This window comes from Hypanus sabinus, chromosome 7 (assembly GCF_030144855.1).
Source record: "Hypanus sabinus isolate sHypSab1 chromosome 7, sHypSab1.hap1, whole genome shotgun sequence".
Lineage (NCBI taxonomy): Eukaryota > Metazoa > Chordata > Chondrichthyes > Myliobatiformes > Dasyatidae > Hypanus > Hypanus sabinus.
Window position 1 is genome coordinate 78414011 of NC_082712.1, and position 17055 is coordinate 78431065.

At 41.3% G+C, this 17055-nt stretch overlaps 1 protein-coding gene across 2 annotated transcripts in view; it reads right to left on the reverse strand.

Moving 5' to 3' along the window:
* Positions 1 to 17055, reverse strand: part of chd3 (chromodomain helicase DNA binding protein 3) — a 116670-nt gene that overhangs the window by 57951 nt on the left and 41664 nt on the right. For both annotated transcript variants that reach the window (XM_059974944.1, XM_059974943.1), the window contains exons 15-22: positions 13283 to 13483; positions 12253 to 12390; positions 10631 to 10752; positions 9213 to 9386; positions 7203 to 7344; positions 4894 to 5025; positions 1266 to 1383; positions 1046 to 1170 (exon numbers count right to left, since the gene is read on the reverse strand). In XM_059974944.1, coding sequence (XP_059830927.1) covers positions 1046 to 1170; positions 1266 to 1383; positions 4894 to 5025; positions 7203 to 7344; positions 9213 to 9386; positions 10631 to 10752; positions 12253 to 12390; positions 13283 to 13483 — 1152 coding nt within the window. The remainder of the gene's footprint in view (positions 1 to 1045; positions 1171 to 1265; positions 1384 to 4893; positions 5026 to 7202; positions 7345 to 9212; positions 9387 to 10630; positions 10753 to 12252; positions 12391 to 13282; positions 13484 to 17055) is intronic.

Below are 17055 nucleotides of genomic sequence, written 5' to 3' on the forward strand. Positions count from 1 at the left end.
CTGGAGAGGATTCTGAGGGATAAGACCATGAACATCTGAAAAGACAAGGGTTTGTTAAAGGTATTCCACATGGCTTTGTGCACAAGAGAGTGTCTTATGGACCAGTGAGGCCTTTGATAAGACTCCATGTGATATGCAGCTATGCAAGATTAGATCACATGGAGCACAGGGAGACCTGGCTACACAATTAGCTTGATGGTAGGGCAGAAGGTTGATTCTCAAACTGGAAGCCCATGGCTAAAGATGTGCCTCAGGTAGGTGCTGGACCCACTGTCATTTACAAGGCCTCTTTAAATATGGGTTATCCTTTAAAAAATTTACAGGGTAGAAAATTCCAGAGATTCACCACCCTCTGCAATAACAACACACAATGAGGAAACGTCCCTATATAGGGGTTTACAATAGAGTTTAAAAAGTTGAAGACACTGGTGGGGAAACCCTACAGTAATGGGCTACCCTACAGTAACCCTACTGTAGAAACCCTACAGTAATGTCCTGGGCCAAGATAATGGACCTTCAACAACCAGCTGATGGAGAGTATTTGCCCCCACCCCCCGCAAGTCCTACTATTGCTAGGTTCCTTGACAGCACAGCAACAATCTACTGGGGGAACTCAACTAGTTGAGCAGCAACTGAGAGAGGAAAGGAACAACCTATGCTTTGATCAAAACTCTTAACAGGTAGCATTATAGCACCTACAGTCTCGTGTCTCCTTGACATGGTCATCATTAAACTATGCCCAGAACAATTATTTTGACCTCAACTCTAGAACTCAATTATCTTGAGTCCTCACGTGGAGCAAGGCTCTAATAAAACTGAAGGAGACAAGGAGCTCCTTCAGAACTCAAAATGAAACAGTATGCTCTTCTTCATAATATGACTTGCAAAATATCTGAATATTGCTGATTGTTAAGAGCTGTCTTATAAATTCAATCTGGATAATGATCCATATTTTAACTGACAAGACTTGTACACCTTACCAGGTGTTACTATGATTGAGCTGTACTAAAATAATACCACCACAATACCATCTCCCATTCTATACCTGGATATCATTGTGGGGATTCCAGTCCGAGTCGAAGATGATAACTGTGTCTGCCGTGGCCAAGTTAATGCCAAGACCCCCAGCTCTGGTTGATAGCAAGAAGCAAAACTGAACAGCACCCGGTGCTGAGAATGGAGAATTAGAACAAACGTTAGAGAAATCAGAACAGGTAAAAGACAAATTTTCTATCTCAAAAACAACTGGCTCCTATAGCACTTACCATTGAATCTATCAATGGCTTCCTGTCTCATTCCACCAGTGACACTCCCATCAATCCTTTCATACTTGTATCCCTCATAGTCCAGGAAGTCTTCCAGTAGGTCCAACATCTTAGTCATCTACAAAAAGGAAAATAAGACTAAAATATAGGAGATGAATTAGGCCATTTGGCCCATTCAGTCTGCTCTGCCATTTCATCATGGCTGATCCAATTTTCCCCTCAGCCCCATTCTCCTGCCTTCTCCCCTTATCCCTTCATTATGTGACTAATCAATATATCAAAATCTGCCTTAAAGATTTGGCCTCCACAGAATCACCACTCTCTGACTAAAGAAAATTCCTGTTCATCTCCATTTTAAAAGGACGCACCTCCATTCTGAGGCTGTGTCCTCTACAAACACCTACATCAGAATGCTGTTCATTGACTATAGCTTAGCATTTAACACCATCATTCCCACAATCCTGATTGAGAAGTTACAGAACCTGGGCCTCTGTACCTCCCTCTGCAATTGGTTCCTCGACTTCTTAACCAGAAGACCACAATCTGTACAGACTGGTGATAATATTTCACTGACGATCAACACTGATGCACCCTCTAGGGTGTGTGCTTAGCCCACTGCTCTACTCTCTCTGCGTGGCTAGGCATACCCCAAATATCATCTAAAAATTTTCTGATGATACACTTTCAGAAGGAGATGAGAGGGTGTACAGGAGTGAGATATACCAACTAGTGGAGTGGTGTCACAGTAACAACCTTGCACTCAATGTCAGTAAGATGAAAGAACTGGTTGTGGACTTCAGGATGGGTAAGACAAGGAACACATATCAATCCTCACAGAGGGATCAGAAGTGGAGAAAGTGAGCAGTTTCCTGGGTGTCAAGATCTCTGAGAACCTAACCTACTCTTCTTTTAAATATTATTTCTAGTTTTGTACAATTTTTAATCTATTCAATATACATATACTCTAATAGATTTATTTATCATTATACTTTCTTCTTCTATATTATGTATTGCATTGAACTGCTGCTGCTAGGTTAACAAATTTCACAACACAAGCTGGTCAGAATAAACCAGATTCTGATTCTGGTCTTCGGCTCTCCCACCATTGGAAACATCCTCTCCACATCCACTCCATCGAGGCCTTTCAACATTCAATAGGCTCCCATGAGGTCACCCTCATTTTTTTGAATTCTAGTGAATATAAGTCTATAGCCATCAAATGTTCTTCATATGATAAGCAATTCAATCCTGGAATCATTTTCATGATACTTGGTAGTGTGGAGGTGTCCACGGATCCCTGAAAGTTGCCTCACATGTAGATAAGGTAGTTAAGAAAGCTTATGGGGTGTTAGCTTTCATAAGTCGAGGGATAGAGTTTAAGAGACTCAATGTAATGATGCAGCTCTATAAAACTCTAGTTAGGCCACACTTGGAGTACTGTGTCCAGTTTTGGTCACCTCACTATAGGAAGGATGTGGAAGCATTGGAAAGGGTACAGAGCAGATTTACCAGGATGCTGCCTGGTTTAGAGAGTATGGATTATGAACAGAGATTAAGGGAGCTAGGGCTTTACTCTTTGGAGAGAAGGAGGATGAGAGGAGACATGATAGAGGTGTACCCAGAGTATTTAAGAGTAAGGTGTATTAAGAGGAATAGACAGAGTGGACAGCCAACGCCTCTTCCCCAGGGCGCCACTGCTCAGCACGAGAGGACATGGCTTTAAGTTAAGGGGAGGGAAGTTCATGGGGGATATTAGAGGAAGGTTTTTCACTCAGAGAGTGGTTGGTGAGTGGAATGCACTGCCTGAGTCAGTGGTGGAGCCAGACACACTAGTGAAGTTTAAGAAACTACTAGACAAGTATATGGAGGAATTTAAGGTGGGGGGTTATATGTGAGGCAGGGTTTGAGGGTCAGCACAACATTGTGGGCCGAAGGGCCTGTAATGTGCTGTACTATTCTATGAAATTCCAGTTTTCAAGCAACGGAAGCAATCCAAAACGAGGAAGGAGGATGTTAAGGGGTAATGTCAATAATACTAAGGAGCTAATCATTAACTTCAGAATGGGCAAGGCAGGACACCATATACCAGTCTCATCAGCGGAGAGAGTAACCAGTTTTGAGTTCCTGGATGTTAACATCTCAAATTACCTGTCCTGGTCTCAGTATGTTGATGCTATCATTAAGAAAGCATGCCAGCACCTCTAAGCACTTTGTTAGGTACTCTGCAGATGCACTATTAAAATTATAAGACCATAAGACATAGAGCAGAATTAGGCCATTCAGCCCATCAAGTCCTCTCTGGCATCTCATCATGGCTGATTCCAGATCCCATTCAACCCTATTTACCTGCCTTCTCATCATATCCCTTGATGTCCTGACCAATCAGGAATCTCCAAACTTCCACCTTAAATATACCCAAAGCGATGGCCTCCACCACAGTCTGTGGTAGAGCATTCCATAGATTCACCACACTTTGGCTAAAAAAAATTTCTCCTTACTGCTGTTCTAAAAGGCCGCCCCTCAGATTTGAAGCTGTGCTGTCTAGTTCTGGGTGCCTCCACCAACAGGAACATCCTCTCCACATCCACCTTATCTAGTCCTTTCAAGATTTGGTCGGTTTCAATGAGATCCCCCTCATTCTTCCAAATTCCACTGAGTACAGGCCCAAAACTGCCAAACACTCCTCACAGGTTAACCCCTTTATCCCTGGAATCATCCTCATGAACCTCCTCTGGACTCTCCAATGACATCTCTTTTGAAATAAGGGGCCCAAAACTGTTGACAGTGCCCAATGTGCAGCCTAGGAAGTATCTTATAAAGCTTCATCATTAGGAGGAGCTTAAGAGAACAATGGCACCTAACAGCAACTCCTTTGCTTGCATCTTTGAAAACAGCTCTGATTCTATCTTTGATATCTCTATTTTTCCCTTTCAAGGTTCTTTTGAAAACCCTAACTTTAAGTTACATACTGACTTTGGTTCTTTGCAGGAATGGGACCTGCTCTCGAGGTCTCACAATTGGCCACCATTCGATATGCCGAGGACGCGGCCTAGAAGACTAATGTGCCTTCAGAGTTCCAAGATTTCATAGCTCTGGAGGAGAGCGGAATCAAGCTCGGTACCACCGCAGGAAATCGGTGTGTCGTGGGAGACAGAAGATCGAAAGCAGAAGGCTGGCTGCTGGCTGTGTGCCCAGCTCTTTGGGCATAGAGCTTAGAAGAAGCAACGCAACGGACTTCTAACATCGTAAATCAGAGTTGTTTGTCATGTCTCCCCTCTTGCTGTGAAACAGGGACTCCTCTTTTTCCCATGGGGAGGGGGGGGAAGATTCACTTTCCTCAGCATGAGGAAGTTTATTCTCATTTCAATCAGAGACAGTGAACCTGTTTACATAGTGGGCTCAATTCTTTCTTCCCAATACAATCACATCGAAGGAATGAATACATAACCACGAGATCAGACACATACAGAGTCTAACTCAAACTGTACACCCCCACCTGACCGTGCAATCCCCAGATTATCAGCAAATTTGAATCTTGCAGTTCCTTCACAGATTTGCAAAATGGGCAGTATAGAGATTATGAATATATCAGTGTATATCCTATCAGTTCACTGGGTTACTGGTTTACCTGAGAAAATATCAGCACTCTGTGGCCCTGGTCCTTCAACTTCCTCAACATTTTCTGGAGCAGCATCAATTTTCCAGAGGACTTGATCAATGCACTGCCTTCGTATGCACCATTTGGCAACTTTGCACCCTCCTGAGACAAAGACAAATAAAACAGATGTTCAGGACAACATTTTGCCCACAACAATGCTCAGATACAGAAGTAATTAACAGAATAGTTCAAATTCATCAAACCAACATCTTTCAATAACAGGGACGCATCTTTTCGACACATTTTCTCTCTCCTTGCCCCATCAAGTTTCTCCCTCATTGCTCAAGGAATGGAGTGAACTACAGTGTTTTTAGTTCAGACTGACCGTCACCTTAAGAGTAATAAATAATAGCTCTACTTGTACTTCAACATTCCATAAAGATTTTACAAAATTTAAAGTGGAGGTCTCAGCGAAAAGCACATTCTTTGAGTCCAAAGGTTGTGGGAACAATTCAGTGATGGGGTGAGTGAAGTTTAGTAGAGTTAATCCCTTTGGTTCAAGAGTCTGATGGTCCAGGGGTAATAACTGTTCCTGAACCTGGTCGTGAAAGTCCTGAGGCTCCTGTACTTTCTTCCTGATGGCAGCAGTGTGGACTTCTTACAGCAAAATCACAGTCTCTGAATTTTTTTTTAAATCAGCTGCCCTTTCTACTTACAATATCCCAGCATTGGCAAGTCCAAAACCCAAGTTTTCTCTGGGGTCAGGCACACAAAGACTGATGCCAGTATTTTCACTAGGTAACACACCAATTCTTCTACCAATACCATAAAACCACAAGTACCTAGAGATGGGTTTCATAAAGAAATAAACCAATGACTATTGATTATGGTGAACTGGATGCACTGCTCATCATTGGTTGTGGTGAGCTAGATGCACACTCTTCAAGGACAATGAAGAAGTTACACAAATACCTGTAAAGCAAAAATCTGCTGGTTTATTCAAAAAGGCATGAGGCTGGAGATGGGGTGGAGGGAAGGGGCTATAATCAAAATAATTGGATAGCCCTTTCAGACAGCTGGCACAATTATCTCCTCCTGTTCTGTTTAATTTACTGGTTATGTAAATTTAATGTGTCCAACCAAAACTCTACTGAAGCATATGAGGGTCATGCTGGACCATGAATGGTTATGACAGAAACAAGTTCTATTAAGTATATTAACTGATTATTCTCCCTGGGAAGAGAAGAATTTGAGTGCTCGTTAATTTAGCATTCTGAGTCCAATATTCTCTCATTGGAGTTGAAAGCTATGTGTTCAAACCCCCTTTTAGAGTTTCAAGTGTAAAAAAACACCAAGGCTTCTGCCTTTGATCTAATACTAAGGAAGTACGCCACACTCAGTGAAATGTCTCATGGATGAGCAGGTAAAGCAGGTTGCATATGTCATAATGGTTTAGCACAAAAGATCACATGGGTATTTTAAAGAGACAGGTATTTCTACTCCCAGAGAACACTATACAACCTTAATTCTCAATTGTCAGAATATATGAAATGGGTATCATCATACTAGGGGACCTTATTGTACACAATTCGTGTACATTCCATCTGCAATGAATTTTCCTGCCCAAAATGGGTTTTGAATGGGTTAATGAGTTTGAAGTATTTTCCAAGTATTTATTTGTACAACACAAATGTATGATTTTGCATTCCTTTTTTATATACTGATACACACACACATACATGTATTTATTTATTATAATTAACATTTTTTCTATTAGTATGTATTGCATTGCACTGCTGCCACAAAGACAACAAATTTCACAACATATGCTGGCCATATTAAACCTGTTTCTGAATGATACTCAAATCAAAACTGCTTGTCTTTTCCAAAGTGTATAAGGCTGAAAAATGATCTGATAAAGGCATTTAACAAAAAAAAAATTAATCAGGTAACAAGCAGGTGAAACCTTTAGATTAGAGGAAATTTCTTTATATGCAGTATTAAATCTAAGAATTGAGATCCACAGGAAATGGATGAAGGAGCAAGCAGCAAGCTCAGGAAATTGGTTTTGCATTGCAAAGCAGGCTAATAATCACACTGAATGTAAGAGCAGGCTCCAAGGATTGGCAAATTCTCACATAGTTTTATGTTCATCCCATTCACTATCCCTTAAACAGTATAAACATCCTTGATTCTTGCCAAAATCACCACCACTGTTAGGTACCTGTTGCTTTCTCGGGCTGGCTCACCAGATGAAATGCAAGACTCCACTTCTGGCTCTGTTTCAACATAACAAACTATGAATAATGTTAAGACAGTACAAAATGGCAGACACATACCATGGCGGCCACAGGGAAGAGATAAGGGTGGTTACAACACTTCTTCAGATCCATCATGATATTCAGCAGTGACACCTGATTCCCACCTCCTTTGGAGTTGAGAGCATCAAAGTTCCTTGTCAGAATAAATTTATAATATTTCCTGAAAGACAAGTAATAGGATACAGATTTATGTCTCCAGTCTTAGGCTGATAGTACCTAGTGACTGATTCAGTTAAGCCATGTTAACACATTTTTAATTAGAGAGATTTTTAGAAATTCCAATTTTTACTTCTCCCTTCTGCCCCATCTTTCAGAAGTATTTCCAAAGATTTATTTCAACAGAGGTATTTCTAACTATTTCTACTGATGGGGCCGGAGAAATGAACAAAGAGCTGCTTTTTGAAAAATACAGATTGACATGACAGAAGGAATTAAAGTTCCAAATTCACCGTTAAGACAAACTGGTTAAAGTTCAGAAATACAACTTTCACAAACCTTCAGCAAAGAGAATTAGTAAAAGAAAAATGCCATTCCCCCCCAAGTCCCTATGCTCTGTCCACTTCCATCCACTGCCTTCCATGGAATAGAGTCACTAAAGCTGTTATTTAAGAGACTTAATATCTGTCAGGGTGAGGGATTCTTGACTGACGTTAAGAGCATGTTTTTTGTTGTTGTTAATATCAGATATTAGGATTGAGGTAGACCTTAGGTATTGTGTTGCTCTGATTAACACAGAGCAGGTTAAGGGAATAGACGAAGATTTAAGGGTGTTGTTGGAATAGCTACACAGATAGGCGTTTATTAAGAAAATAAAATGTAACTAGCAAGCCACAGTATTGGCTGACAATTCATTACTTTAAACACATCATGTTGTTATGATTTGGAATGTTCTGAATGGACAGAGGAAACAGATTCAGCAATAACTTTTGAAGGGGACTGAGGTAAAAAAAAAACCCAAATAGCTACGGGAAGATGCTGGGGCCTGCAATACGAAGATATCATATTCAAAGAGACAGTGTTAATCAATGGGTGAAAGATTTGCTCTGTGAGATCCAATGACAGGAAGAACATTCACAATCCATAAGCTCAGTGCTGATTCAATTGTCAATGCTCAAAATATTGGGACTGTCAACTGAACTGGAAGCAGAAGTGGATTCTAAAGTAAATCAAATATTCCTTCTCTAAAGCAAAATACTGAAGATGCTGGAAATCTGCATACACAAAACATTTATCATTCTAGAAGCATTTGTGTAGAAAGAAACAGTTATGTTTCAGTTCAATGATATTTTATCAAAATGGGTAAAGCTAAAAATGTAAAAATGAAAAATCAAAAATAAACACTGCAGATGTTGGAAATGTGAAATAAAACCAGAAAATGCTGGAAATGCTAAACAGGTCAGACAACATTTGTGGAAGAGCAGAAGTATAATTTCTGGTCAAAGACAAGGGGCTTTCTTTCTGCAAATACTGCCTTAAGAAGTGTTAAAGTTGCAGAAATAAATTGGGGGTGGGGGGAATGGATCAGATCTTTGGTGGTCAAACAGAAGAGATTGACTGATGCAAGTATGGGAGTGTAAGCTGATCGACGCAGTTAAGGTTTTCCCATAAGGATAAAGAACCTTGAAATACCAAGCAAGGGGAGAAAGAAACTGATCATGGAAATGAGGTACACAAGCTTGAAAGAATGAAAAAAATACAGTTGTTGGAAATCAGAAACTGAAAATAGAAAATACTGGAAATCTTCAGGACAGTCAGCATCTGCAGAAAGTAAAACAAAGAATGTTTCAGGAAAAAGACACTTTACCAGAACTGATAAAAATATTTCTCATTCCACAGATGGAATGATTAACTATCTGACATTGTTGTATTTAATTCTGAGGTCTGAAGGCTGTAATGTTTCCTGTTAGAAGATGAGATGTTATTCCTCAAGTGTCACTGGATCAGTGGTTTCCTCCCCCAAAGTGTGAACCTTCTGCTAAAGGTGAAGGAGCTAACAGAATTGCAGAGTACAGGAACACAGTTGCTTACTTTTGCATCGTGCTCAACTCCACACGAACAATCAATTCAGTCTTGGATGGCATGTTCTTAAAGACATCTGTTTTAAGTCGTCGCAACATGTGGGGACCGAGAAGATCATGGAGCTTCTTGATCTGGTCCTCCTTTGAGATGTCAGCAAATTCTTCAAGAAAACCCTCCAGATTACTGCAAAAGATACTGAGTGTGAGCCATGCTTTGGACGATTACTCAACCCACACGAGGATCAAAACCCTCTCACATCATTGATGGCATTGCACCAGTGACAAGAGTTTATACAGAAACTCCAAATAGCAAACTCCACAGGACAATCTCACAATGGGGATGACAACAATCAGCATAATAATGTAATAACATAGATTTCAAGAGGCTTGTAAAAGGAAGGAGCAAAATGACAGGTTTGCAAGAAATTGCAGTTTGAAGCACAATCATTAATAAGGAAAATGAGGGATGAGCACAACTTCTATCAGGGAAATTATCAGGGCACGGAGCGACCACACCCCACTGAACATCAACGGCTCCTCATTAGAGATTGTTAAGAGCACCAGATTTCTTGGTGTTCACCTGGTGGAGAATCTCACCTGGTCCCTCAACACCAGCTCCATAGCAAAGAAAGCCCAGCAGCGTCTCTACTTTCTGCGAAGGCTGAGAAAAGTCCATCTCCCACCCCCCCCATCCTCATCACATTCTACAGGGCTTGTATTGAGAGCATCCTGAGCTGCTGCATCACTGCCTGGTTCGGAAATTGCACCATCTCGGATCACAAGACCCTGCAGCGGATAGTGAGGTCAGCCAAGAAGATCACCGGGGCCTCTCTTCCTGCCATTACAGACATTTACACTACACGCTGCATCCACAAAGCAAACAGCATTATGAAGGACCCCATGAACCCCTCATACAAACTCTTCTCCCTCCTGCCATCTGGGAAAAAGCACCGAAGCATTCTGGTTCTCACAACCAGACTACGTAACTGTTTCTTCCTCCAAGCCATCAGACTCCCCAATACCCAGAGCCTGGAGTGACACCAACTTACTGCCCTCTACTGTCTTGTTTATTATTTATTATAACACCTGCGCTGTTTTATGCACTTTATGAAGTCCTGGATAGGTCTACATAGTGTAGTATTTTTCTGTGTTGTTTTTACGTAGCTCAGTGTAGTTTTTGTACTGTTTCATGTAGCACCATGGTCATGAAAAAAGTTCTCGTTTTTACTGTGTACTGTACCAGCAGTTATGGTCGAAATGACAATTAAAAAGTGACTTGACTTTTCACTCTTTCCATCTCAAAAGTGACAATATAAAACCAGACTCAGAGCTTGGACAATTGGCTGTCTGAACACTGACTACAGTCCATTAGTTGAAGAGTACTTTGTAACTCAAGGTTTTGGAAAGCAATCTTATCCTGCCACTTACTTGAAGCGGTCGGGTGTCAGGAAGTTGAGCAGATGGAAGAGCTCTTCCAGGTTGTTCTGCAGAGGAGTCCCTGTTAGCAACAGCTTCCAATCAATCTTATAACCATTCAATACTCTGAAAAACTGAACAATAATGACAATGTCAAGACAGCAGATGTGGCTGTTTTCTTTAAGTTACTTCTATGGATAACACAAAAGTAAGTTCAAATCTCTCTAGCATTCAAACCCATGCAGATATTCCCACAGGCAGTACTGACAGACCATAAGAGAGTAGGAGGTACATATTGATCATATTGATATTTCACGGTGTTTATGTGTGTTAATCAAACAAGTGAGGGATTAAACAAAAATTAGACAAATTTGAAGGCGGGGAGGAACTCAGAAGATCAAATGGATTATTAAAACTGCGCCAAAGATAAGAAGGAAGATGAAAGGGTTCTTGAAAATGGGAACATGGAGTTGAGTTATGAAAAGATCAGCCATAATCACAGTAAGGAACATAACAATTAATCAACTGAGATATTCTGGGATAGAAGAGCAATAATGTACTGGTTAAGTAACTGGATCACCGATACAAAGACACAAGTTTACATCTTCCTGGCAACTATGGACGTTTCATTAAAAAAAATCTGAACTTTTAGAAAATTGTTAGGTTCACTGTCCAATACAATTAAACATCAGCTGCTAAAAATAGCTTTTTCACTAATATCCTTTAGGGAAGGAAATTTACCATCTTCCCCAACCTAGCCTGTGTGTGAATCCTGACCCACTAATATTTATTTATTTAGAGATGCAATGTGGAACAGGCCCTTTGACACAACAAGCTGCACTGCCCACCAATCCACCTATTTAACACTAGCCTAATCACAGGATAATTTACTATGACCAATTAACCTACAAACGGGTACATCATTTGATGTGGAAGGAAACCCAGAGGAAACCCTGCGGTTCATGAGAAGATATACAAATTCCTTACAAATGGTGTTGGAGTTGAACTCCAACCTCTGAGACGCCAAGCTGCATTAGTGTCATGCTAACCACTACTCTACCATGGCAGTCTACCATGACTGCTTCCTCAGTTCTGGGGCATTAATGATAGGCAATAAATACCAATCATTGCCAGAGATGTGTGTACCCATCATGAACAAATAAACTAATGCCAAGAGTGGCCATTCTTACATAGATGTCAGCTAATTGAATTTTAACCATCTGTCCACTTAGTTAGGCAAGTGGGAAAGTAAAAATGGACAACTTCCTTGCTAGCTTCAAGTATATACAACAGACCTTTGGACATTAACAATCCAAAAAATGGGAATTCAAACCACAAAGCAGCATAAGAAACTACTGTGTTTTCATAAAAATTCAAGCAGATCCTAATGTGGATTATTGCTTCAGTCGTACCTTTCCTCTAAAATGGAATAGTGAAATCCTCACACACCTAATATAATCCACCCAGGATGCCAAAGCTTGTTAGAAATGAGTGATAGTGACACTTGGAAAATTGCTAAAAGTGAGATATCAGCTTCTCAAAACAAGGACCAGAAGGTCAGCAGTTAGCTTCAAGGTAAGAACTGTAAATGATGAAATGCCAGACAAGGAAAGTGAATGTGCCACCCAACTCACCTTGGACTGATTGTTCTTTAATCGGTGTGCTTCATCTACCACCAGAGAGGCCCACTTAATGGAGCTGAGAACTGCCTGGTCAATGGTGACCAGCTCATAGGAGGTCAATAAAACATGAAACTTCACCTGTGCTTGATTCTACAAAAGAGAAACACAAAATCAGTTCAATCATTAAATGAATATTGTTGCACAATGACGGTTGGGGCTCAACGTGTTTTCCATCCTCTTCAGATTCTTCTGAATCATTTTCCAGTGGCTGTGAGCATCCGTGGGTCTTTTCCAAACCCAATCTTCAACATCAGAAGGTACTGCATCTCAATGGCCTGATATCAGACACTTCACTTCATTCTGAACATTCTGCACCACAACACTCTAACTTACAAGCACTTAAACACAAGAGATTCTGCAGATGTTGGAAATCCAGCACAACACACAAAATGCTGGAGGAACTCAGCAGGTCAGACAGCATCCATGGAAATGAATAAATAGTGGACATTTCGGGCTGAAGCCCTTCAACAGAATGGAAAGGGAGGGGGAAGATGACAAAATAAAGAGGACAAGCTAGAAGATGATAGGTGAAATCAGGTGGGTAGGGGAGGGGGATGAAGTAAGAAGTTGGGAGGTGCAAGTGGAAAAGGTAAAGGGCTGAAGAAGGAATCTGATAGGACAGCAGAATAAACCTTGGGAGAAAGGGAAGAGGGGCACCGGGGAGGTGATAGGTAGGTAAAGAGAAAAGGTTGGAGGGTAGCCAGAATGGGGAATTGAATAGCAAACATGAAGAAATCTGCAGATGCTGGAAATTCAAACAACACACACAAAATGCTGGTGGAACACAGCAGGCCAGGCAGCATCTATAGGGAGAGGCGCTGTCGACGTTTTGGGCCAAGACCCTTCGTCAGGACAAAGTGCTTCTCCTTATAGATGCTGCCTGGCCTGCTGTGTTCTCCCAGCATTTTGTGTGTGTTGTTGGAGAATTGAATATTTTCCTTCATTAATTACAACTTAGAATACTGAGAATTAGAAAACTTACCCTGATTCTGACTGCCCGCTTGCTGACTTTAACTGCATTATCATCGAAGCAAAATTCATTTTCCCGGATGACAGCACGGCTATCCTTGTCTCCTGTGTATGTTACCACATAGAAATTCGGTGCCCACATCTCAAACTCTCGCTCCCAGTTGATGATTGTGGATAGGGGAGCACTGACCAAGAAAGGGCCTTTTGTGTGTCCCTGAGGAATCAGAACAAAAAAAATGTAATGATTGAAATGAAATCTCCCTAGGAGAAATTAAATCACCAAGCTAGCCAAATACTACAAGGCCATCAAATAAAATTAACAATGATAAAAGAGGAAATTGAGTGGAAACCAAAAGCTTGATCAACATCAAAATGGAAGATGCTGCAAGTAGGATTTGGACAAGTTTTGGAGGACCTGCAGTTTACAGAGTTGTAGAGCCTTGTAGGATCTTGAGCACTGGTATTCAATACAATTGAGGTAGGCTTCACAACTCCTTGGATTAACAGAATGAGAGAACACATGTGTGAGATAATCATGAACTTGCCACTAACAATTAACTCTGCTCATTCCAATGGGAAACAAGACAAGGTGAATAATGTTCTACAATCACTTACTACCACCTGTTATTTACAATTATAAAAGTTGGTGGATCTCCATCCACTACCTCAAAACTCCCATCCATCCCAACAAGAGAAGGAAAGTGCAAAATTTAAGTGCCGGTGAAGATTAAGAGCACAGATTTAAGGTACATGGGATCCATGGTAAGATCATGAGACAAAGGAGCAGAATTAGGCCATTTAGCCCATTGACTGTTTTGCAATTTGATCATGGTTGATCCACTTCCCTCTCAGCCCTAATCTCTTGCCCTCTCTCCATTACCTTTCACACCCTGACTAATCAAAAACCTATCAATCTCTGCCTTAAATACACTCAATGACCTGGAATCCAATCTCCTCTGGCAACAAATTCCAGATTCATCAACCTCTGGCTGAAAAAAAATTCCTGCTCATTAATGTTCTAAATGGAAGTTCCTTTATTCTGAGGCTGTGTCGTCTGGTCTTAGACTCTCCCACCAAAGGAAATATCCTCTTCATATCCATTCTATCTAGGCCTTTCAACATTTGACAGGTTTCAATGATATATCTTCCATTCTTCTAAATTCCAGTGCATACAGATGCAGAGCTTTCAATCACTGCTCCAATGATAATCCTATCATTCCTGTGAACTTTCTCTGAACCCTCCTCAATGTCAGCACATCCTTTCTTAAATAAAGGGCCAAAAATTGCTCACAGTACTCCAAGTGAGGCCTCACTGGTGCCTTATAAAGCCTCAACATTACATCTTTGTTTTTAGATAGCAGTCCTCTTGTAAAGTATGCTAACATCGCATTCACCTTCCTTGACACCAGCTCAACATGCAAAGGGATTCAAAATTAACTTGGCCATAGAAGACAGACCGTAGTGGTGGAGGGCGGTATTCTGACTGTAGGTCCACAGGGAATACTTTTGGAACCAAAAGTATATAGACAGACTGATTAGTAAACTAACAGTTGACATAAAAATGAGCAGAGTTGTGAATGATGAGGAAGGCTTTCATATGACATAGCACAATACAGTCTGATTGGAAGTTTGGTGGAGAAATGGTAGGTGGAGTTTAATCTGAAGAAGTGAGATGTACTGCATTCTTGGAGGTCAAATGTATGGAGGTCAAATGTAAGAAGGTCTGACTTTACTTTAATGTCACCAAACAATTGATACTAGAGCATACAATCATCACAGCGATATTTGATACTGCACTTCGCGCTCCCTGAAGTAAATATAATAAAAATTTAAATTATAAATCATAATTAGAAAATAGAAAAGGGAAAGTAAGGTAGTGCAAGTCAGGTCCGGATAGTTGTAAGGTACGGCCCAGATCCGGGTCAGGATTCATTCAGCAGTCTTATGACAGTTGGAAAGAAGCTGCTCCCAAATCTGGCTGTATGAATCTTCAAGCTCCTGAACCTTCTCCCGGAGGGAAGAGGGACAAAAAGTGTGTTGGCTGGGTGGGTCGTGACCTTGATTATCTTGGCAGCACTGCTCTGACAGCGTGCGGTGTAAAGTGAGTCCAAGGATGGAAGATTGGTTTTTGTGATGTACTGGGCTATGTTCATGATCTTCTGCAGCTTCTTCCGCTCTTGGACAGGACAACTTCCATACCAGGTTGTAATGCACCCTAGAAGAATGCTTTCCGCGGTGCATCTATAAAAATTAGTGAGGGTTTTAGGGGACAGGCCAAATTTTTTCAGCTTTCTCAGGAAGCAAAGGCGCTGGTGGGCCTTCTTGGCAGTGGACTCTGCTTGGTTAGACCAAGTCAGGTCATTTGTGATATTCACCCCGAGGAACTTAAAGCTTTTGACCTGATCCACCTGCGCACCGATGTAGATGAGGTCGTGCGGTCAGCTACTCCTTCTGAAGTCAACAACCAACTCCTTTGTCTTGCTGACGTTGAGGGATAGGTTATTGTCTTCGCACCATGCCACCAGGTTCTTAATTTCCTCTCTGTACTCACTCATCATTACCCAAGATATGGCCTACAATTGTGGTGTCATCAGCAAACTTTATTGAGTTCGATGGAAACTTGGCTACACAATCATGGGTGTACAGTCAGTACAGCAGGGGGCTGAGTACACAGCCTTGTGGGCCACTGATACTCAGAGTGATTGCAGAGGAGAACTTGTCCCCTATCTTTACAGCCTAGGTCCTGTCTGTGAGGAAGTTGAAGATCCAGCTGCAGATCTGAGTGTATCAATTAATCTGCAAGAATATTAACATACAAGGGATCTTGTGGCGCAAGTTCTTAGCTCCTTGAAAGTGGCAACACAAGTGGACAGGATACAGCTCCTTAGCTGTATAGCACATTTGCTTTCACCCATTAAGGCATTCAATATAAAAGTTGGTATGTTGCAATGCAGCTGTATAAAATTTTGGTGAAGCCACTATGTATGGTTCTGGTTGCTGTATCACAGAAAGCATGTGAAGATTTTGGAAATGATTCAGAAAAGTTTCAGCAGGATTGGAATATACTATATATGTATTTAAAGAAAGGATGGACCAAGTTTCTCTCAGTGTTTGATGCTGAGGGGCAACCCAAGGGAATTATGTAAAATTATGAGGGGAACAGATAGGGTAGATAGTAAGAGTCTTTTTACCAGGAAGATATGTCAAATACCAGAGGGCATGGCTTTATACTGGCCGGCTGGTGGTGCAGTGACAACTGCACCAGACTTTGAGGCGAGTGGTCCTGGGTTTGAATCCAGTTGACTCTTTACACACTTTCCAGCCATGCTGGGTTGAGCGTAGAGCTAGCAACTTAACTTTGTAAAAACCAGACAAATGCTAAAGAAATAGCAAAGTTGCTGCCCAATCCGCCACAAGGCACAGAGAGGAACAATAATGACTTTGCAATGACAGTGGGAAAGTAAAAGAGATTTACAACACGATAAAAAAAAGACATTATGTACATGAGTGGTGGGGTGGAGGTACGTCTTTATCAAAGCAGGTGTAAGGCACTCCTTCCCTCCACTAGCTTCCACTTGGGCATGGTGTAGCACCTGTTTAGCAAACATCCCCCCCCCCCACCCCAAAATCAGGGTCACATGAAGCCATGGGAGCAGGTGGTGGATGCTTATATGAGCAGTTGTTACCTATCACAAGCCTTGTTTATGCAACCACTGACACCAGGCAGGCAATCTCTGAAGAGTATCAATAACGGCCTGGGGGGGTGAAGTCATCCATCTTATAAAG